Source organism: Taurulus bubalis, assembly GCF_910589615.1.
Source record: "Taurulus bubalis genome assembly, chromosome: 4".
Taxonomy (NCBI): domain Eukaryota; kingdom Metazoa; phylum Chordata; class Actinopteri; order Perciformes; family Cottidae; genus Taurulus; species Taurulus bubalis.
In genome coordinates, this window is record NC_136592.1 from 4,210,702 (window position 1) to 4,233,056 (window position 22,355).

General features: G+C 43.6%; 1 protein-coding gene across 1 annotated transcript in view; it reads left to right on the forward strand.

Moving 5' to 3' along the window:
• ntrk3b (neurotrophic tyrosine kinase, receptor, type 3b) overlaps positions 1 to 22,355 on the forward strand; it is a gene marked incomplete at both ends in the record, with an annotated part of 152,045 nt that overhangs the window by 12,748 nt on the left and 116,942 nt on the right. The window contains 2 exons of the mRNA XM_079217063.1: positions 13,825 to 13,899; positions 16,131 to 16,202. Coding sequence (XP_079073189.1) covers positions 13,825 to 13,899; positions 16,131 to 16,202 — 147 coding nt within the window. The remainder of the gene's footprint in view (positions 1 to 13,824; positions 13,900 to 16,130; positions 16,203 to 22,355) is intronic.

The window sequence follows — 22,355 nt, forward strand, 5'->3', positions numbered from 1 at the left end:
AGCCCTCCTGCGTCTCTATGGTATGAAGCTACTACTAATAGCCGCTAGCTTTGCTTAACGATTGGAAACAGGGGGTGGGGGAGCTAGCCTGGTGTGGCAAAAAAAACAGCCACTCAAACAAATGAACACGCTTTGTGCTCTTTGGTTCATTGTGAAACGTTTTGTTGAGCGAGCCACGCTTCCTGTTTCCCTCCTGCTTCCAGATTGTGTGCTTTAAGCTAAGCTAATTGACTCCAGGCTCGACGTCTCTCAATTTTCTCCTCTCACCTTCGATAAGAAGGCAAATTTCCCAAACATCAAACTATTCCTTTCAACCAAATTGACCACTTTTTTCTTGTTTGACTATTGCAATGATTTTAGAAGCAAAGTCCTCAGGAGTTTATTACATTGTTGGACCGCCAGACTGCTTTGAAGGCAGGAAGACACCATGTTTTAAAGCCCCTGCTTGTATACTCTGCTCTGCATTGTACCTGGATTGGGATTACAGCCGTGCATTCTTTTTGAAAATGACCACAATGACCAAAAATAACAAGCTGAGAAAGTACACATTACATTTTCATATCCATGTGCCTTTTCATAGTACTAGAAGTACATGAGAAGTGGGACTGGCGGAGCGGTTGGAGTTAAAACACAGCTTGATGAAATTAATATAATTGTGTTGAAGAACACGAGTTGTTATATCAAGTGTTATTCACCGACAATTGAAGTCTACTTAAAACGTACTCCTTTCTCTATTCAGCTTGGCAAAAATCCTAATGATGGCCTCTCTGAGGTAAAATCTGAAATAAATGAAACCTTGAACACACACAAAGACTTTAATCCTTTGTTTCGAGGACATAACAGTGTTTTTTTTCTTCTTCTTTTTTTGCTCTTCATTGTACACCTCGGTGTGTTTTACTTCCCAAAACGGTACACCTTCACTCACTGTCAACCCTGTTAACCAGTGTCTGTGTTCTTGGAAAAAAAAAACATTCTGTTATTTTGACACCTAGCTAAATATCAGCGCCGCTGAATCCAATTCCAGCTGTGAGCCTTGGTTCCTTTGCTGTGTGTGTAAATTCCTCCTGTCAGAGTCCTTTCGTCAACATGGAAATGCTAATTTCTCCCGAGCTCTAATTAGCAGGAGGACTCAGGTGGAGAAGTGCCACACACATGATTCAGCTTAACCTTTTGCTTTGATTTCCCTCAAGCCTGGTTTCTGGTATTCACAGGAAAACAACTCTGTTTGTCCCTGTGGCTCTGAAGCTATGTCGCCTCGCTGTGTATCAATTTCAAAAGCTGTGTTCTTTATCTGCTTCAAGTAAATATCCGGCTTCATATTTATACCCATATATCAAATTATTACGTGGTTGAAGTGTCCCCATGCTCTTCGGGTCGGGTGGATGGGTCACTGGCCTGCAATTAACGGTTGATTCGTCATGAACGGAGATTGTAGAGAGAATTTAAAAAGCGTTGTCACTGAATATAATATCCAAGTTTCTGTCTGCCGATGTGGTTGGAGATCACGCGTACCTTTGCTGAGCTAGACTACCGCCACTGACATGCAGAATAACACATTTTATTGCATCATTACTCATATTTCCTGCATCTGTTGGTCAGTATGTCTGACGGGGGGGAAAAAAAGCTCCCGTTGCACCAGATGTCCAGTCTGCACCTGCAGGAGATGTTGTCATTGGTGCACCTGAAATGCAGACGAATATTCAGCTTCTCACCACTTTTAAGCATTTTTATTGCAAAGCTTTGCAGCCGACCGGTGCTATAATCATCAGTGTGTCAGTGTGTAATCAGTGAATGTTGGGGTGTTCTCCTGCCCCACGGTTTAAAGAAACAAACCCGGCTGAGCGAGGAGATATAAACTGGTGTGTGTTCTGAGAAGTAAAGCACTCTCATCCTCCGCGAACCTTTAAATATCAGGCTGTCTTCAAATTGCTGAAATTTACATTTAATGATAGCTTTACCGCCAGATTCCGTCTCAGTCTTGTTGCTGCGAGCGTGCCCTGATGTTGTCTGACTTCGTACCACTCTGCATAAGGAAGTCCAATTCATTTTCTTGCTCAGCTTTCAATAACAAATAATTATGATGTTTTAATAAATCTGTTATACTCCTTGGAGATACAAGGATACGTTTCGGCTGCAAAAGCAGGGGGTGCACAGTGAGTTTTTAAAATAAACCGCGGTAAAGCAATCGTAGCATCACAATCCAGTTACAAAGAGGTCAAAGGTCAGAGAATCTAGACAGCAAAGGGCGATGGAAAATACAAAATGCATGATAAAGAACTGCCAGATGGAGAAATGAAAGATTAACAGATCTTTAAATGTCAGGTTTAATTTTGTTTTACTGTAAACTGGAAGAAAACTTCTATCTGACCAGAATGCTGCGATGGAGTGCAGCAGAGTGTATCTCAACCTAATCCCAGTAATTACTTTCCCTCAGCTGGTGGGGCTGTCTGGAGGAGGAAGCCGAGAGGCTGTTCATCGCTTCTCTGTATAAGAAATGTCCAAAACATATAAAAATGGGACTTTCGTCAGGAGAAGAATGCTTTGTTTGAGCTGCACAGTGAAGCATTTAGGAGAAACGACAGTGGCTTAAATTTGTGGCTGCAAATATGGCAGCTCTGAACGTGACGTCTTTGCTGAAGCAGCTGGGGAAGCGGATGGGGATGTATCAGAATTTCTCATGATGATAATTGTCACGAATTTTCATAATAGAGACTCTTATCAGATGCTATTAAAACTAATTATACTTGTTCTACTCGCACGATAAGGTACATCCTTGAGGCTCACTTTCAGGACTGCGAAGTGATCGCAGCTTCAGATGGAGAACGTGGACACCGGCAGGATGCATACGTTACGACATCAATGCCACCGAGACACAAAAGAGTCGGCTAGCGACGAGAGAGAACGTTTTCCAAAAGTAAAAAGCAGTTGTCGTATTCATGAATGCATTCCTTTCGCACAGACAGCAATCAGAGCCGGGCCATCTAGAGAACATTTGACTGATCATCGGAGGGAACTACCGAGAACAATCATCGATCGGTCCAAAAGGAATCCGTCTATCCGCGTTTGAAAAGATCACAAGTCATCTCGGCATGCTGGCAGGTGTCTGGTGCGTACGGACGCTTCGCTCCCCGGCCGCTCGATTCCCAACCGCCACTCAGATTTCAAATCATTTCTTGAAAGAAATGTTTTCCCCAAACTTCTCCTCTCCACAATGACAGCCCTTTAAAAAGAGGATGAACCCTGAGCTCGGCTAGTCAAATCAATCTCGTCACGGTGGAGGAACGGAGCGGTTCATTACCGGGAGGGCCGAGGAGCTCTCCGATCAGCCCTCTAATATCGCTGTGATCCCCTTCCCCTTTCTTACCTAATTGAATTCTCTAGGAGAGATGCCCCTCAGCTGATGATTTATCAAATCCTGAAATTGGAGGAGACTAGCTCCATGAAGGACGTGAGCGGAACATTTAATCCACTCCTCTCGCTGTAAACCGAGCTCCTCGGTCCCCTGCCAGGACTTGACTTTACCCCACAGTGGACCGCCGGCCTTCGGTTTATTCCGCGTTGCCCAGGACGAACAGGAGCCGCGGCAGGAGGCGGCCGCATCCCGTATCAAATATGCCGCCTGTCATGTACAGTATGACCACCGTTTGCAACAGATGGCATCGTAATCTGTAATCAAAGCCCCTTAAATGCAGCTCACTTGCACAATATGTCTCTCTCTCTCTCTCTCTCTCTCTCTACTTCCAATCCCCCGTTCTCCTCACCTCTAACTTTCTCTCTCCTTTCTCGTTCGGCGTCTCCTTTTACTTCCCTTCCCTCCTCTGCATGGTACAGCGCTGGATGGTTTTGACACGAAAGATAAGATAACCAGCAGGATTGTTTTTCAAAGCCACTTCATCAGGAAGGTGGTCGGGCGTGGGACGCGGTGTCTTGTTGACATGAAGATGGAGTGCCGATAAGTGGCTGAGTCATAAAGAGGAGGCAGCTGTGGGGGACAGTTGCACTCGATATACATCTGCCGGGGGTCGTTCAAATGGTCAGATCCCATGACTCACACCATGAGAAACTGTCTCTCATTATTATTATTATTATTATTTTAATCTACGGCAGGAAGAACCTGCGATCGTTTGCGTGTGTGGGCGCTTGGTTCCTGAGTGAGTGAGTGAGTGAGTGAGTGTGCACCTCTGTGTCTTTCCACTGCTAAGCTGCTGCAAACTGCATAATATTTTGGGTTGCCAGTTATGAATGCACGCTCAAGGACCTTCTTTGGTTGCGGTGACTCACTCTTTCCTCAAAACGCCTTGAATAGTCTGTTTTATTCGGCCACTGACTGCCTGCAGTCTCCTCCCTCACTCCTCTTGACCGGCCGCTAGGAGGCGCTAGTGATAACGTAGCCGAGTGCACCGGTCTAGTTTACGTTTGGAACATACAGATCTCTTCTGTCCTACTACATGTTATTTTACCTGCCCTATTGTGTCCTATTGTATCGTGTGATATCTTATATCCTATCCTATAGATTCAATTATATATAATATCCTTTCCTATTACAGCCAAAGCCTATTTATTCTATCCTATTGAATCCTCTGCCCTACCATGTATCTTATCTTAAGAAAGAACCCCATATAGCCTATTCTTTATTCTAAATCTCTCCTATCCATTCCTATTTCCTGATATAGCACACTGATTAACAATAAAATAAAAATAAATGGCACTTCATAAACATCTTTTCCTATCTGGTCCTATCCTGTTCTGCATCTCCTCACTGCCTCTGGTAATGCCTTCCACCTTATTACCAGAAATATAACCATTTATATATATATATATATATATATATATATATATATATATTTATATATATATATATATATATATATATATATTTATATATATATATATATATATATATATATATATATATATATATATATATATATATATATATATATATATATATATAGCATGAGATTGTGTCTTGTGTGTGAGGAGAATTGCCAAGTTTGAAGGAGAGCCGACTCATTCCAATAATTATCCATGTCTCCAGATGGGATATACTTTAAGTAAACTCCATATCTCCGTGCTCCCACATTTGCATGCAGTATATGGCCTGTCTGGCAGAGATCCAATGCTCTAGGATCACTTATTTGATTAAACATGATCATGCTCAGCAGGACAGTGGAGCTCTAACAAGGGTTGAGGTAGAACTGCTGTCGGAAGCAGAAAGCCTCGGGAACCACGCTCAGGGTTGAGTGGGAGGAGCTTCCTCATACAGGTTCTCATAGTCAGTCTTAATCTAGACCGGTAATTACAAGCATCGGGATCTTCTTAATGTTCCCTGTCTCACCTTACATTTTATTTGTTCTCAGTGTTTTGCTCATTCACTAACTTAAGTTTGGACTCAAATGCAGCAAAATCGTTGGAACACCTTAAATTTCCCCAATCAATTCCAAAATGATTAAAACTGAAATGCTTAATGGCGGAATTGTACATTGCCTCATATACGATTTGTGAGAAATGGTTGTTAGCTTAAAGCTGCACCTATCAATATTTTACTAATGCCAGCTTAAGAGACAATTATCTCAACGCTGAGTTTGATAAAAATCAATCATTGCTGCTTTAAATCATTGGTTGCCATTCATTCCAAAGCTGACTGATTCCTAAATGCATTCAGGGCATTTTAACGGTAACGATGACCGTGGGTTGACGGTGTTGACGTACTCGGCTTGTTGCGCGGCACAGACGGAGCTACGAAGGGACATCCGTTGATGTGCAGATCCATCGCCTTCGGAGCCGCTGCCGAGCAACTCCCGAATCCCGGGTGGATCATAGCCTGATGACACTTGGCAAAATGGCGCACTAATTATAGTCATTTTCATTTTGGGCAGAAAGACATGAGCTTAGTCATGTGTGAAGTGTTGATACCTTTCAGAGCACGGGCCGATGCTCCCGTGACGTTTAGCTCTGCCAAATGTCTGCTGCGGATTGGCTGAGCCTCTAGCGAACAGTGACACTCAGAGGCTTAGGTAGTTTCCCACCCGGGGCCGGATCGGCCAACCGGTGACACAGAACAGTCCGGGAGCAGCCGTGGGACGGTACAAACAACAACAACACTCTGAGCTGATGGCTCTGGAGCAGGAAGTGAACAGAATGGTAAAGAGCTGCACATAGAATAATTCAATCACCAGAGACTTTAATATGAATCATTAAGTATCTAGGTTTCGTAGCTCATTATATTCACACACACACACACACACACACACACACACACACACACACACACACACACACACACACACACACAGTCATAAGGCTAAAATATGCAAATCCCTCTTCACAAAATGAGTGGTCAAACATTGTGTGTGTGTGTGGATCTTGTGGCTACACAACTTGAGCTAATAACCAGGGACAACACTATTACTAGAATATTATTATTAGAATCAGGAATAGAATATGGTTCTCTTTTATACTGATTTTAGATTAGAAAAAAATGACAAAGAAACCACACAACAATGCCAAAGAATAGAGGTTCAATAAAAAAAAAGTTGGAAAACAAGGGCTAGAGTAAGGGTGCGTTTGAATGTAGCATCTTTTACTCTCATAAATTCTTTATTTTAAATGGAGGCGCACAACAAGAAGCTCGAAACCGAACGCAACGCAGACGCTGCACGCAGGACGTCACAGCCTCCGGTTCAAAGGTCAGCCGAACTGAAGATGACGAATCCGTTCATCTTCGCGTCGCTGCTAAATTACCTCAACTTCACCGCCATCGCCACGGCCCGCACCTGCCGAGCACCTCGGATGAAAGCGTGTGATTGTTGCTGACAGGCGAACACTTAAGGGTACTAAAAGCAAGGGAGAGCGAGTTGGTGGCCATCATGGATATACAGGAACTACCCACACAGGCTTTGTAGTGCTGTTAAAAATGGCTGCTCTGTGTTTTAGCCCAAATGATGTCCACTGAGATCAGCACTTAGTAGAAGCAACTATTTGGTTGATCGGTCCATATTTCGGGCCGTGGCTCCGATAACTAAAACAATCAATTGAAATATCATTCCAGCTTTTTTCTCTTCGTCCTGAACTGTACTCTCTCTCCCTCTCCATCTCTCTCTCCATCTCTCTCTCCATCTCTCTCTCCCATCTATCTGTCCCCATGGATTTTCAGATGCGGTTGCTGGGTGAAAAAAAAAAAATTGGACTCCTCAGCGCTGAATCCATCTCGGGGAATCGTTTTTAATAAAGCTGTAATTTGGTCAATTCTGCCTGTCACTTTAACATCGATATCATATTCTCCAGCTCTGCTGTTAATGTAATTGAGACAAATTGTCACAATTTGCCCGGTTTTCATATTTTTCCAGTAAAAGCGCGGCGGAGAGGAGCAGTGCGTCATATGTCTCCGTGATGCTTCCGTCTGCCAACAGGAACACCGAACCACTTCAAAAAATATATAACTCCAAACTTTATTCATCAAAGGAAGAGCAACTGGGCGTGCATGCTCATGCTTATGTCTTGTGAGCAACCCAGGGAGGAACTAAGACTGAAAGCCAAGCTACCGATTCCTTTTTCCTCTTCATCCTTCATGTACACAGCACCTGCTGTTTGACTGCTCTTGCAAGGCAGTAGAGCTCTTCAGTGTCGCTCTATCAGCACGAAGCAGGGCGGGGCTCCGGCAACCCGCTCCGAAAAAAGAAAGAAAAAGTACCCTGTTGGCTTTGTATATGAATCCTGCTGGATGCTGTTTTATGAATGAGATTCTGACCAACAGATGGAAGGCGGGTATCATTTCATCGGCCCGTACATTTAGGAATGAGGCCTGTGCATCTGTTTGCCTTGGTGTGTGATTGCATTTGCATTTGGAGGTAACAGGAGGTTTGTCTCCGTGAGAAACCACATCGATTGTGATACGCGCTTTCTATTTACAAGCTTTGAATGCCAAATGTCCCTGAGAGTTATTCTGGGGGATGATCTGTTCCAGCCGACCCGTTGCGGGTAAATGTTCAAGGAAACAGCTTCCTCTCCTCTGAGTTTCGTCAGCGCTCCTTCCGCTGTGTCCTTTCAATGCGACCCTGTCTTTACAATGCAGCTTGCAAAACACTTATGGGTGAAGCAAAAAAACACAATAGCAACAACAACAACAAAACAAGCAGGTTATCTGATTGATGTGAGGCGTGTGCTTTAATCTAGAGGAGTGCTGCTTCACCCGCTCATCCCCACACTGAAGTGTAGAAGACTGCCGCTCTGGAAACGGAGGGAGGTAGAATGTAGATCAATATCCCAGAAACACACCAGAGACATTCTATTTTATTAAACATTTTCCCATTAAGGCAGCAGTGCGAGCGTTGTAGATCATCGCAACAAAGTCGTAAATCACAAACAGACAGCGGTATTGAGCGGAATCAGAGGAGATTACCGAGAAACAGAAGAGATTTTGTTGTTGTGCTACTGGGAGCCTATATCTCGTCCTTTATATTACCACATCATTCCGCTGAGGGATCGGTTCAGTTAAAATGTGGCATCAAAATCATATTCTGTTGATCACAACGCCACACCACATCTTCATGGCTGATCTCCGGTATCTGATCGTGACAGACTGAAGTCACATCGGTTTGAAGGGCCCCTCTTTCACACAGGGAAGTGCCTTGCTAAAGGGCTCCGAAAAAAGAGAAGCTCTTTAATGGCAAAACTGCTATTGGAACGCACAGCACATAAAAAAAGATGCACTGATTAATTATTAAGATCAATAATGGATTTAATTAAATGTGTAAGAGAAAGTGAGATTTGTCACCTGACTTTGCGTCTCCCCTCAGCTCTACAAATCTTTTTCAGCGTCTTTCATCTCATTGTTTTGCAATTACAGCCCATAACTTTACACTTATTTTTTTTTAAATTACAGTTTAGTCTTTCGTAATTTGTTTTTCTGAACTAGGAAGAGTTTTCTGAATCTTCACTTTGCAAATAAAGGCATCAACCCATAGCGTTGTGTGAAATGTACACAGTCAAGTCGTACACTATAATGTGCCACACCACGGGGGCTCCTGGGGTCCACAAGACAAAAAACTTGAATACAAATGTTTTAACCTTGACAAAAGCCCCGCATACCAGATCCACTCTTCCCGTTCTTACCTTTCACAATAAAAGCCCTAGACATATACACTGGGTAATTGTTTCCCAGAGGGATCTCAATTTCCCTCAAAGCATTTTGCTAAATGTTCAATTTTGGAAAGCACATTACTGCTCAGATTTGTTCTGTGCCCGCTCAATAGTTTCGTCACTAATATAAACTTCCATAGATCGACAGCAGAGCTTCTCATTGGCTTTTAATCCAGAGCTATCCAGCTTCCTTCTCTTCTTTTGAATTCTGCCTTGGTGCTGTTATTTGTTATTTTCACCTATTAAGCCAGTAAAAACATTTCCCCCCAATTTTTTGCTGTTGCACATATTCACAGGAGCCCAGAACACGATAGCAGGTAGGGAGGGTTCAGCTCGCTGCCCAGGGCCGCTTCAACACAACAGATGGCTGTTGCTGGGATGGAATCTGTTGCTGTTTGGTTCCAGGGTGTTCTCCTCAAGCGCTCAGCCACCCTGCCCCCCACTTCACATTGTACTTTGTTGGAGGCCATTTTCTAAAGCAGATGGATGGTGGCTTTAATTCCATAGGCTGGTATGCTAGAGATCAAGCTGGTAGAGCCGCCTGTACAATTTGTTCTGAGAAGAAAGTCCTTTTGGGAGACAGAATTGTTTTGAAATACTTTGAAGAGAACAAATAATTAAAGACAGACGAGAGAGAAGAGGCAGAAATAAGAGACCCAGACTTCCATTCTCATCGTGTGGTCATTTGTTCTCCTTTTCTCCACTGCTTGCATCTTCTTTCATCTCTGTAATATTCATTTTGACAAAGCAGCGATTTAAAATTACTGCACCGCGTCACTCATTGTGAGCGCCGTGATGAGAGCGTCGACTTCCAACGCCCGAGATGCAACACTTTAGCCTCTCCATTATTTTTCAAATGATGTTGACTTTCATTCTGGTGCCATTTTTATTCGTGGATGCTTAAAGGATGTGGGAATTACAGGACAGGGATTGAATGCCCATGTATAATCAAAGCATCTTTGTTATTGTTATTCATATCCATCTTTTCACAGCAGCCTGATCCACATGCATATGCAATGTCCTGCGGACAATCAGACGCTCTGAGCAGACAAGATGCTCGGGTCCACCGGGAGGTTGTTCCCCGCTTCCTCTTGCGGTTTGTTGACGGCAGCTTGATGGAAATGGGGATGGTGCTAAATTTGATCACAGAGCATAAAGCGGCGCGGCAAATGAAAACATTTTGTGCTGACATAAATTATACCTTTTTTTTCTTCTTTCCAATATCGCAATATTGCATCAGTATCTTACGAGGGCATACAATATTGTTGGAATTATGTCCCATATTGCTTTTGTGTATTTAATCACTGGAGATGACAAATTCCTGTTGAAACGTTCCCAACGAGGACAGAAACATTATGAAGCTGTCAGCTGTCACAGTGCATCGAGTTAGCCGGAACAAGTGTGGAGACAAACAACTGCAAATATCTGAACAAGGTTCAGTGCACTGAGCTCTTTTATTATGATAGAATTCTGCTCAGATGGTTCCCATTTTCCTAACATGTTTTGCCACGTGCAATCCTCCATAGTACACGATTCAAAGAAACGTGTCACGTTCAAGTGGTTTGAGTACGCTGTTGCTACGGCACCTGTCAACTACGTTATATCTGTAAGAAAAGTACTGAAGTTGAGATGAAGTAAAAAAAAAAAAAGAAGCCTTTTTAATCCACTTTAGACCATTGTGTGATATTGTGCACCTGTGAAAAAACTACTATTTTGATAAGATAAATCAATAATCTTCCTCCTGTAAAACAAAATATCACGTGTGCTCACCTATGCTACTTCCGAGCAATTTTAACCACTATGACATAATATCCGTCCAGCAAACAATCGTCAACTTGGCGACAACAGAGATGCTACATGCTAAGCCTGCCTACTTTTTAGCGGTCCAATGAAATGCAGAAGTTCTGCGCCGAAGCTTCAAGGCCACTGTTGAATACTTACTGCAGTTTCAGATGAAACTCCGTGAAAAAGCATCCAGGCTTGTGGCATTTCCAGAGAACTCCATGATTGATATAAAACAAAAACTCTCCTTTTATTAAAAATCAATAGGAATTCTCCAAAAACTCGTTAAATATCACCCCTATTTGGCCCGAAGATCAAGATGCATCAATCTGGGACAGAGAGTTGATGACAAGGAAATGGAAAGAAGTTGATTGGAGTCTTTTTCAATGAACTTGTTTTTTACTCAGCTCTTCTTCTGTTTATATGCAAACGTTTTGTTGAGTGCTTTTAATTTGACATGCTTGTGTTTGAGGTACAACATCCTTTAGAGGCCGGCCGAACATGTGTTTAGTCCTGATTGGATAATTGACATGGATTCAGCCATTTTGTGGTGTCTGCATAAGCTGCATGCTTTCAGGCTCTCAGTCAGTCAGCTCTTGTTGCCGTCATTGCTGTCTTTTAATTTGACTTGAGTCTGACATGACTTACATGGGTGAGAAACTGTGTTGCTAGAATTGACCCAACATTTGATTGATAATATGGAAGTAAATCGTTTAAAGCCTCGGATGTTTTAAACACGTGTCCATTCACCCAGGCAGTGAGAGTTCAAGTTTATCGACTGGATATTTATTACGGTTGACTTCTCCTCTGAAGTCGTCTTCAGAATCGATGATTCCCCAACGGATTCACAAGATAAATGCGGTTTGCCCTCCTGGAAATGCTCAAAATGTCACAACACTATACACAGTATACCCTAAATGATTTGGACTTTAACTTGTCGATCAATAGAAACTCGCCAATGTTGCCAAATTTACGGAAAGATGAGACCCCAGTGTGTGGATTCTCCTCTGAGTTGGGGAAACACAGAGGTCCTGTGAGTGCACACAGGACCTCTGTGTCAGATAGCTATGTGATACAAAAGAAAAGAAAAAGAAAGCTAATCATAAGACGTCGAGGCTTTCAGGACGGATTGAAATGTGACTGTAGCCGCATTGAGGTTAGATGTTGAACTGTGGTGCCTCTGAGCTGTTAGCATAAGCATCAAACTGATCCCTGATCAGTTTGACCATTGACTGATCTGTGTGTGTGTGTGTGTGTGTGTGTGTGTGTGTGTGTGTGTGTGTGTGTGTGTGTGAGAGAGGGCAATGTGACAATTTGTCTCGCTTGTAGTTCATAAAAGCGATTCATCTATGTGTTTGTGTTAGTTTGCTAAGATGTATGTACATTTTTCTTTTTCTTTGCTGGAGTAGAGCTGCCATTGATTTTCATGTTAACAGATTGCAATCAGATCTGTGATCTGGCTGAAACACATGTGTGTGTATATAGACCTCCTTTACACGTGGCATTAAAATACATTTCAGGGGATTTGATTGCAATCAGATAGTGCTTGACCACATGGAAGTACAGGTGTAAATTACATTTTGGACAAATTGCGATCAATATTTTCATTCCCCATGAAACAACTAAATACCCAATGCTAGAGCGGTCCAGAGGCCATTTTTGGGGCTCAATATGAACCCAATGTAAAAAAAACGGTCTCAGCCACGTGTTCAACTGCAGTTGTTTGAGTTGGTTGACCCAGACCATTTGGCAAATCCAAACTCAATTTCCTGTGACTCAGCTCACATTACGACCCCAACTGCTGGTTTTCTGGATATAATCATCATTTTCAGACTCATTTCCTGGAATAAAAACCGCTCTGAAACGACATCACTTGCGTTCTCTTACTGCTAACTGCTCCCACCGGCCAGCCCTCCTAAAAAGAAGAAGAAGAAGAAGAAAAAAAAATAATAATTGGCAACCCAGTAGCCAACAATAAAGTCATGCACGGCCGGGTTCCAGCAGCGCCGGTTCTGTTTGGCAGACCTGTATCCTCCTCCCCACCAGAGCAGGTGATGCAGGGAGGGCTCGATTTAACAGACTGCGTCGTCGTCGAACGCCACAAGAGCCAAAATGTGTGCTGCTGGAGCCAAAAAACTATCGCGGGAATGTTATCCTCCTGCGGGTGTCTTGAAATACAAACCGCTATCTGATTGCAGAACTGATACTGAACGGTGACGTGTGAATGGTGCAATTGAATTCTCTCAGCTTATAAGCAACATTATTGGCATGTGTTTCTATTTGCATGCAGTCAGATTCATGTGCCTCTACGTCTGCTGTCACGTAAAAAAAACATCAATATGTTTAGCGCCGGTGGTTCTGTTTGTGGTATTAATTTGAAATCTGACATTCAGGATTAGGTTCCCTTCAGCATTTTAATGACATTTCCCCCCCCATCCAAAACAAAGCCATGAAGCCTTTGCCGTGTCTCCTTCTACATCTCCTCATTTCCACCGGCTTAATTGAAACCGGTGTGCCCTCCTGCGTGTGTGTTGCCCATTTCATTTCCAAAACCACAACAAACAAATAACTTACAAACGCTCTTTGTCCTGAAGCGAGTTTGAAGGCGCCAGGACGGAGTTGGCCCTGGGGAGTCATCTGCGGTATTTATTTGGTCTGCCCCCCCCTCCCTACCCCCACCCTCAGAAACCGCCTCTTGGCAATTAAATCCATCAGAAGGCAGCAGAGAGCGCTCTGTCAGAACTGTTCCAATAATTGCAATTTAAATGGATATGGATTCCAAAAAGCACTGGCAACACGCAGCTAACTCGGGACTGACTTTCCCCCGTCACATCTCCCGGTTTGTTTTCCTTCCTCCGGGGACCACTCATTTACTGTTCTCTCTCTCTCTCTTGTTTGCAGACACATAGAGAACTGGACGGGTCTGCAGACTCTGAGAGACGTCGACATGGAGCTGTACACCGGACTGCAGAGACTGTGAGTGTTGATGCCGCTATCAGGAGGGTGATGGAGACACAGATGTGGAGCCTGTACGGCTGTCGTCCGCCCGTTTACCACTGAGAGCCGTAACTCAGCTCAGAACACAAGTGCAAAAACATCCCTGGTTTTAACGATACTTCCCTGGATGCGACAGAAACCCCGGCTAATACTCCGAGATCACAAGGTGTTAGTCGGGGGGGGTGCGGGGAGGGAGTGAAGGGCGTGTTTCTGATCCTAACGTTAGCTGATGTTTAAACAGCCTTCTAATTCTTGACAGTCGCACGCCGGTGGAACACCCCCTTCCCTTTGCTTAGCTACTGATCAAATAATGCTAAAAAGCAGCAGGGAAAATTGAATTAAGGGTTCCCTGCTGTAGCGTTGCGATTTATTATGTAGTTTTCTTTTTATTCATCTCTTTTCACGCTCCTTTTCTGCTGTGCTACCCTACACTACCAGGCCACGTCCTTTACATTCCTCTCCTCCCTCCGCCGCCGCCTCACGACCTCCCTCTCCCTCTCCCGCCTTTCTTCCCCCGCTCTCTGCAGAGATCCGTATTCTCCCTTGCCCTCCAAAAGTCAGAGCTAGCCTCTCCCCTGATCCCCTTGATCCCTCCTCATCAGGGAGGCTAAGTGCAATATCTCCAGCACTAAATTAGCATTTTTCTCATTACCCCCACCTCTCTCCCGCTGCCTTGTCTGGGAACTTCTCCCCGGTTGGAGTCGGGGCCTTCCCAGGGACGGCTGCTGCCTCGTGGGGCTGTTAGCGCCGCGGAGGGACGAGGGATCCACCTCCTTTTGATCTAATTTATATTTATGTGAGTCAAATGAAAAGGGACGCAATAATTAATTCAAACAAACATTGACTTATTGAATATATTATTCAGCTGTACGGTTTCATCTCCTCAACTGTTTATTGTTCATATATTCTCAAAGCACCCGTGCCTTTCTGCGAGTGTAGCCTTTAAGGCGCTTTATATGAGATCGTGAACATTAATATAGCAGAAAACAACTATTTGCCTATAAAGATATCGTGGAGTAATTGCCACCTGAGCTGAGGATGAAGTCGAAGCCTTTCCCTCCCTTTGAAATTGCGGACCCTCATATGGAGGATGACAGCGAGCTCACAACGGGGAAGGAGCGAAGGAAGACGTCTCATTTAAAAACATTTTCATAGCTGTTGCCTTTTCAATGGGATTTGAGGCCAAAAGAAAAATGTAGAATACAACCAGACTCATCCCTGTTATTCTTGTGCTAAAACGTGTTGTGTGAGGATACGTTCCCCCTTAGAGTAATACAGGTCTGTGGCCTTTCAGTCTGTTCTTTGGGTGCTTTGTAAAACCAAACGACACAAAGATCAAAAGATGTGGTTTGGTCCGCTTTAAAAAACCTTCAAACTTGTTTAAAACCCCAAACTAAATGCTGCAAGCATCAAATCCCTGCTGCTTACAGAGATGTAGCTGTTGGGAGGATAACAACCAAAGCTCCAGTCATCCTCTTACATTGTTGTGCTGGTTTCTATGGAGTGAAATAACAGTGAAGTGTTCGCAAGTTTTCTTGGGACCCCATCAGAAGGTATCGATGGGACCCAAAAAACAAGTCTCAAGGACTCTCGAAGGTCCTAGAGCCCCCCTTTGGGAACGTTGGGGGTGATGCCATCCCTGTCGAACACCACAGAGGTGCGATCAGACGTCTGGAAGGTAATCGGCACCAACAGGTGGGTATCATGATGTCGACGACTTCTTTCGGATGAGGCGTGAAGCATCTGTGATTACAAGATTAGAAAGTCATTACCGTTGTGGCCCCAGAACAGCGGCTCCCGAAATGGGTCGGCGGCAATCCCGGGACTCCTCAGGAGGATTCCACGGGGTCTCCCTGGAAAATGGGGATTAGTTGAATTTCACAGTTATTTCACTCCATGCAAATTAACACAAGGCAGGCTGTAATCGAAGGTTTCACTCGCTTTATGGTGAAGACACAGAAAGGTTCGGCAGGGCGTGCACATGCAGAGTCTGAGATGACTGGAAGAGACATGTTCTCCTTACAGGAGATACAAGATGGATTCTTGAGTCCGCCATTTTCTGCATTTCAAACTAGTTTCTTTACGACGAGCACAAAGACATGCAGCAGCAGCAACAAGAAAGAAAAAGAGGATTTTTTTTTTTAGGTAGGTCTAGGCTAGGTCTCATCTGTACTTTATCCTTGTTCTTTTTCTCTTCTTCCCCGTTTCAGAACTATCATGAATTGCAACCTGAGGGTGATCCAGGCTCGAGCGTTCGATCAGAACCCACACCTACGCTCCATGTGAGTAAATATTTCTATCTCTGACAGCCATGTTTCCCGTGCCTTCAAAAGAGTTGTTATGATCCGTAATGCCCGACCGCTTGCGGCGTATGGCCGCAGATGAGTTAGTGTTGAGCAGAAGATGATGCAGTCGATAGAGACGCGGCTCTCGGAGGAGAGGGGGCGGGGTGAAGAAGAAGAAAAAAAAACACGGTTGCACCGTCATTACTGTCGCGAGAGCCGCGGCATCTTAAATGAGACATCCATTCTTTGCCTCGGATAATTGGATTCCTATCTGCCCCTGCTTCTTTGTGCGAGCGGCGGAGCAACATGCCAAAGACGCACTTCCATTTAGTCTGCACTCGGCAGACGGACCATTTGTCCAGGAGGCCGAGCATCAGAGAGCCACGCGGAGAGCAAAGTAATTTCTTTAACAAAGGCTGATGTGTCACCGCGTGACAGCCTGTTATTCCTCAATTTTCCAGGAGTAAACACGGTGAGGAACTCACTCACAGTCTTTTACCTGAACACGTTGCCATTTGCAATTTCCAGTTGTCAGCTGAGAGGCAATTTGGTCTCTCCTTTCTCCTGCGGATGACTGCTGTTAGACTCGAATCTCTGCACTTTGCACTGTGTGTGTGCGTGTGTGTGTGTGTGTGCGTGTGTGTGCGTGTGTGTGTGAGAGGAAGAGATAGCAGGCGGTGGTTTATAATGTGGTTGCGAAAGTAAATTTGGCATTTGAGAACGCAACACAGAAAGGTCTGACCATCGAACTCACTGCCGTACGAGCTGACTTCAGGGAGTCGGGAGTCGTGTGTGTGTGTCCCTTTGGTGTGTGTGTCCCTTTGGTGTGTGTGTGTGTACGTCCCTTTGGTGTGTGTGTACATCCCTTTGGTGTGTGTGTACGTCCCTTTGGTGTGTGTGTACGTCCCTTTGGTGTGCACGGGTGCAGAGAGGTTGCATGTCTCTCGGTGATTGGTGGAGCTGACCGAGCTCATCAACATTTAATGAAAGTTATTTAAATCCCCTCTAACCCCACCGTCTCTATAATTGTTTCTCCAGAAGACGGATTCACAAACACAAATATTTGTTTGCCCTCCTTTGTTCTCTCTTGTGGTGTGATGTGAAATAAAGTATTACTTATTTATTACTTATTACTTTATTTAGCTCGGTTTTCCTTCGTTCAAGGTCTCACACTACGTCTTATCTTCACATTCGGGCTGATAAAACGTGATAAATGCTGTTCTACATATAGAACAGATCAATCTAGTGAGTTCACCACATCTTCACTGGTACCCAGCCACATGGGCTGGGTACCAAGGCTCCTTTTTTTGTCGTCTCATTAACGCAGATGGACCGTTGCTAGGTGACACCGAGGATGATGATGTCAAAGAAGATTAATTATTATGCCTTAGCTTAGCCTCAGAAGGCCGACCTCATTGATGTCTGTGTCAGACGGGTCTGCTTGAAGCCCCGGCCGTCAACCGGTTGCTCCTTTTTATTACGAGGAGAATTGAGGCCGTTCTCTTCATCACATGGTACGTGAGGTACATGTGAACCGTACGACTGCCATCGACACTCACACCGGTCACACTCCCCTTTTCAATTCTCCCCTTACTGCGTCTCAGTACTTGCGTCATGCATCGCACACATGTACAATCGTATGTGTCACAATTGTCCAACCATGGATTAGCAACTGTAACTAGGCACATCAGGCCTGTCGTGTTGAAGCACCGGGTCCGTGGTCCAATGCGGAAGTGTCTTAAACTTGCATCATATCTAATGACCAGCAGGGGGCGACTTCTCAGGTTGTATAGAGTCTGATTGTATAGAAGTCTACGAGAAAATGACTTCTCTCTTGATTTATTACCTCAGTAGACATGAGTTTATGTCTCAATCTCTAGTTTCAAGTCTTCTTCAATACAGCATGATGTTTATTTTAGTAAATTATGGTAATTTAGGGTCAAACAGACCATAAAGCCGGATGCAGACAACAAGCAGAGTTGTTCACGGCATCAAGATAAGGTCACTAAGGTTACCACCGTAACCCAAGATGGCGACGGCCAAAAACGCAGAATTGGTAATGTCGTACCAAATATTAAGAAAGAACACTTGGAGGTGGACGGGTCTAGCGGGACTAACTCGAGCCTGGTGTTCGAGTCCCAAAGCGTAGTTGTTAAGTGACGCATCTGTGGCGGTTTCCTAAACCCAGGTGCATGGTTTTGATGCCTAAACCTAGCTGAAATGGTGAACAAACAAACCAAAATGAAGGTCATTAAGGGATCACCCTAAAAACAAGTAAAGCTTTTATATTAAGTGACAATAGTAAGAAACAGAATTCGGTGTAAAACACACCACATCACTAACAAACAAACAAACAAGTCAGGCTGACGATAAAACATCTGCCTGCTTCATTAGAAGTGAGCTATATTCAATTGTATTTTGTAGCCTTGTTTATGGTGTCAAAGCATCACTGCTGTAATTATGAGGTGACCTTTTTTGGTTCGATTTATTTTAGTTGAGGCCAAAATAAAGCGAATTACAGCATACCGCATACCCTGGGAGAGTACTGTATTGTGATCAGCGTGATGGTGGTGCAGATATTGAATCCATGCAGCAGCCAATATGTTCAATAAACCTAAACCCTGCTGATGTGCCTTTGAGCAAGACACAGAGTCTGCTGGGAAAGGAGTCTCAGCCCAATGACATGAAGGTAAATAGACATTGTGCGAGGCAACGCAAAGCTCCAGACTTTGGTTAACTGCTCAGCATTAAAGCTGTGTAATGTACACTCATGACACAAATATTTGAGCAGCACTCTGAATTAATGTGAATCTGAATTAATGTGCTTGCAAGATGCAAACAGGAAATCAACAAATGTATTTACTCCGAGACAATGCTTTTCTGGTGAATGATGTACCATCAGTGTGACAAGATGACATTTCAAGACCACATTAACTGCACAACCCAGTCGCCAGAAAAGATGCCAGCATTGTACGTTGGACTCCAACCATAAAGGCATTTTTTTTTCTGAAAGTAATTCTCCACTCTCTGAGCTATTTTTATTATATCGGCCTTTAAAGATCCACTTTCGGTCGACCTCTAGTTGAAATAATAACGTAGCAGCGTAACTACTGTACGTGAAGGACGTCTTCCCTTACTGCATACAGCAGGTGTAACAACGTTTTATATATATATATATATATATATATATATATATATATATATATATATATATATATATATATTTGGCTCTTAACTGAATCACAGATGCACTATGAGTCCCAATATTGAACAGTTGGAAATATTTGCTCATTCTCTTTCATAGTTGGATAAGAAGATCCTTACCACCCTGATGTGAATATGCAGCTACAGCCAGCTGGTTAGCGTAGCTTAGCATAAAGTCTGGGAACAGGAGTTTCCAACGGTGATAAACCATCTCTTCTGAAGCTCACTCATTAAAACTTCGGGTCTTGTCTGTCTATCTGTACACGTGTTAAAATGCCACATTGTGGTTTTTATTGCCAGGAATGTGCCCATAAACTAAATCCTGATGTTTTAAAGAGAAAAAACTAGATTTGTTATACGAGTCAGTGACGGATATTTCGATTTTGATGACATATGGCATTATGTTATGTTGGTGTGAACAGTTGGTACATTCCTCTCACACCAGACGGTGTTATTCCTGTCATAAAGTGGAAAGACATATATTTAAATGGTTGAAAGTAATGACGACAAAAAAATTTCCCCTTGGGGATTACTAAAGTATATATTCATTCATTCAAATGGAATTGAAATGCTAATACAGCGTTTTGCCCTAAGTTAAAATTAAAGTCATAAATAGTCATATTACTATTCTCTAATGGCTCAGAATGTCACTGGTCTTGTTTTTCTCCGAGAGGGTCATGTCAGAGTTGAGAAATATCTCCTGTTGCAGCTTCTTATAACATAAAAAAATCATCTAATCTGGTCTCCATAGGGTGAAGAAAATGTGTTTGCTTACTTAACTCAAAATTAGTCCATTTATTAATGTCAAAGTGAAAACTTATCTCGAGTCCAGCAACTTTAAAAAATATTTCTGCGGGTTATCTATTAAAAAAAGGCAACTCATCAAGGAAACATATTATCGTGGCGCTGGTGACTCAGCAGCAAATCCTCCCACACCATTATTGTTGGGGCTGGAGGAGCTGATGAAACCGCCTCGAACCTCCTAAGTACCATAAAGGCGACAGTAAAGAAACAATCAGTTTTATTTTTGCACCGTCTTTGCAGAAAATGACCAAACTCAGCGCCAGTAAGTCCACAGTGGATGTCAAGCTGTCTCACATACTTCATTTCATGTGTGTCCAGCCTCTGCTCCCTGGACTAACCCGAATGTTTGCCACCAAACTTTGCTCGAGTTTTATTCGCCCGTTTGTGGAAGGACCCTCGGCTACTAGATGACAAGACAAAATGGATCCCTTGGTGGCTTCACATCTTAATTTCACACCACCAAACCGAACAAAACGGGACTGTTTTCCAGTAATAGCTCTTTTTTATCTGCAGGCTTCAGCATGGTGGCGGTTATAGAGGTTAGGCTTTCTGCTTCCTGCTCTTACATATAACTAAAAAAGTCCATAATACTGGCTGTTGATGAAATGGATGTTCTCTTTTGACACAGTAGAGCTGTGGGCTGTATATTTATGTCAAAGGACCCAATCAAGAAAAGACGAGGTATTGCCTGTAATTACTTTATTAAGAGGACAATATTACAAGCAGTGTTAGTTGTTGTGGCCAGCTGAAGGGTTTAGCATGAAGCATAATTGTCTGAATTTAGTGTAATTGAGTAGGTGTGAGATCTCCTTAATGTGGCACTTAATCATTCTTTATTAAAAGTAGTAGTTTTTCTTCTTCTCCCACCCTCTATTTAGTTTCTCCATTCAGTTCTATTCACAAAGCTTCTGGGAAATGACAGGAAAGAAGCCAATGCTACTAAATCACAATGTTGCTCACTGGGGTGATTAAATAGACACGAACAGATGGCTTTTAGTCACTTAACAAATACATAAATATTGCCGCTGTTGACTCAGATAATATCACATTCGGTTAAATGATCGTCTGGCCTCTTCATTCCGAGCACGAAGGAGGAGGCGAGGTTTCAGGTTCCCCCGAATGTTCTCCAACCAGGACCCTTTACAAAAAGCCTCCTGCCATGGTTGCCGTGTTAGATGTTCAGTAGCCCGCAAACTATTGTAGTTGTCATTGTGTCAGAAACGGACTCTTATCCAAGCTTTACTCTCACCTGCTGGATGTGATGGCGGAGATATAAAGGACGAGGGCCCTTGTGAAATACCTTTAGATAATGGTAATTGTACGGCAGCTTTAATCTCCTCCTGAATGTTCTTTGAGATTACACAGACACCTGGTGCCACTGAAGGTTTTTCCACCCGCATCCCCAGGGATCACGGCAAAAGGACATCGTCTCGTGCATTGCTTCCGCTGAGTTTAAAAAAAAAAACAGGAATGAACGGCGTTATCTTTAGCACGGCGGTGTGGCTGCGCTGGGTTTTTCCGCTTCATTATCATTAAATCCTAATTGTTTATTGCTCCGTTTACGTTCTCTCACACAAGCGTCCGAGCAATGGCGGTGTGACCTTGACTTTGCTCGGTCAGGCGGGGCGGAGGAGGAGGAGGAGGAGGAGGAGGAGGGTTAGGGCGCCGCTGAAAAATGGTCGCACCATGCAGGATTGTCCCTAGCAGTTAGAAATGCTGCGCTTTTCCCTAAAGGCTTTGGGTGAGGACATGCATCCCCTAATATATTTGCCCTGTGATAATTGTATGTGTACTTGACCATTGACCTTTTACATGAGGCCTTGAGTCCTTTGCTGGGACTCATGGCCTGCATGTCACTCGGACCAAAAATACATCGACAGCGATTACTAGATGACCCACATTTCCCAACACCTGTATTGGAAGTGTAATTGAGTAGGTGTGATATTGAAGGGAAGCCACACGGTAAGAGTTACCACACGGTAAGAGTCGTGCTGTTGGAAAAGTCCCCCTGAGATAATGTCCAGGATGAGTTCTCTACCTCGAGACCTATTTTTCTCGTAAAAGTGAAACAATACATAATTTGAGTATTCCAGTCTGTAAGTCACATGGTTCTCCTCATACACTCTGACATGGTCCTCATAC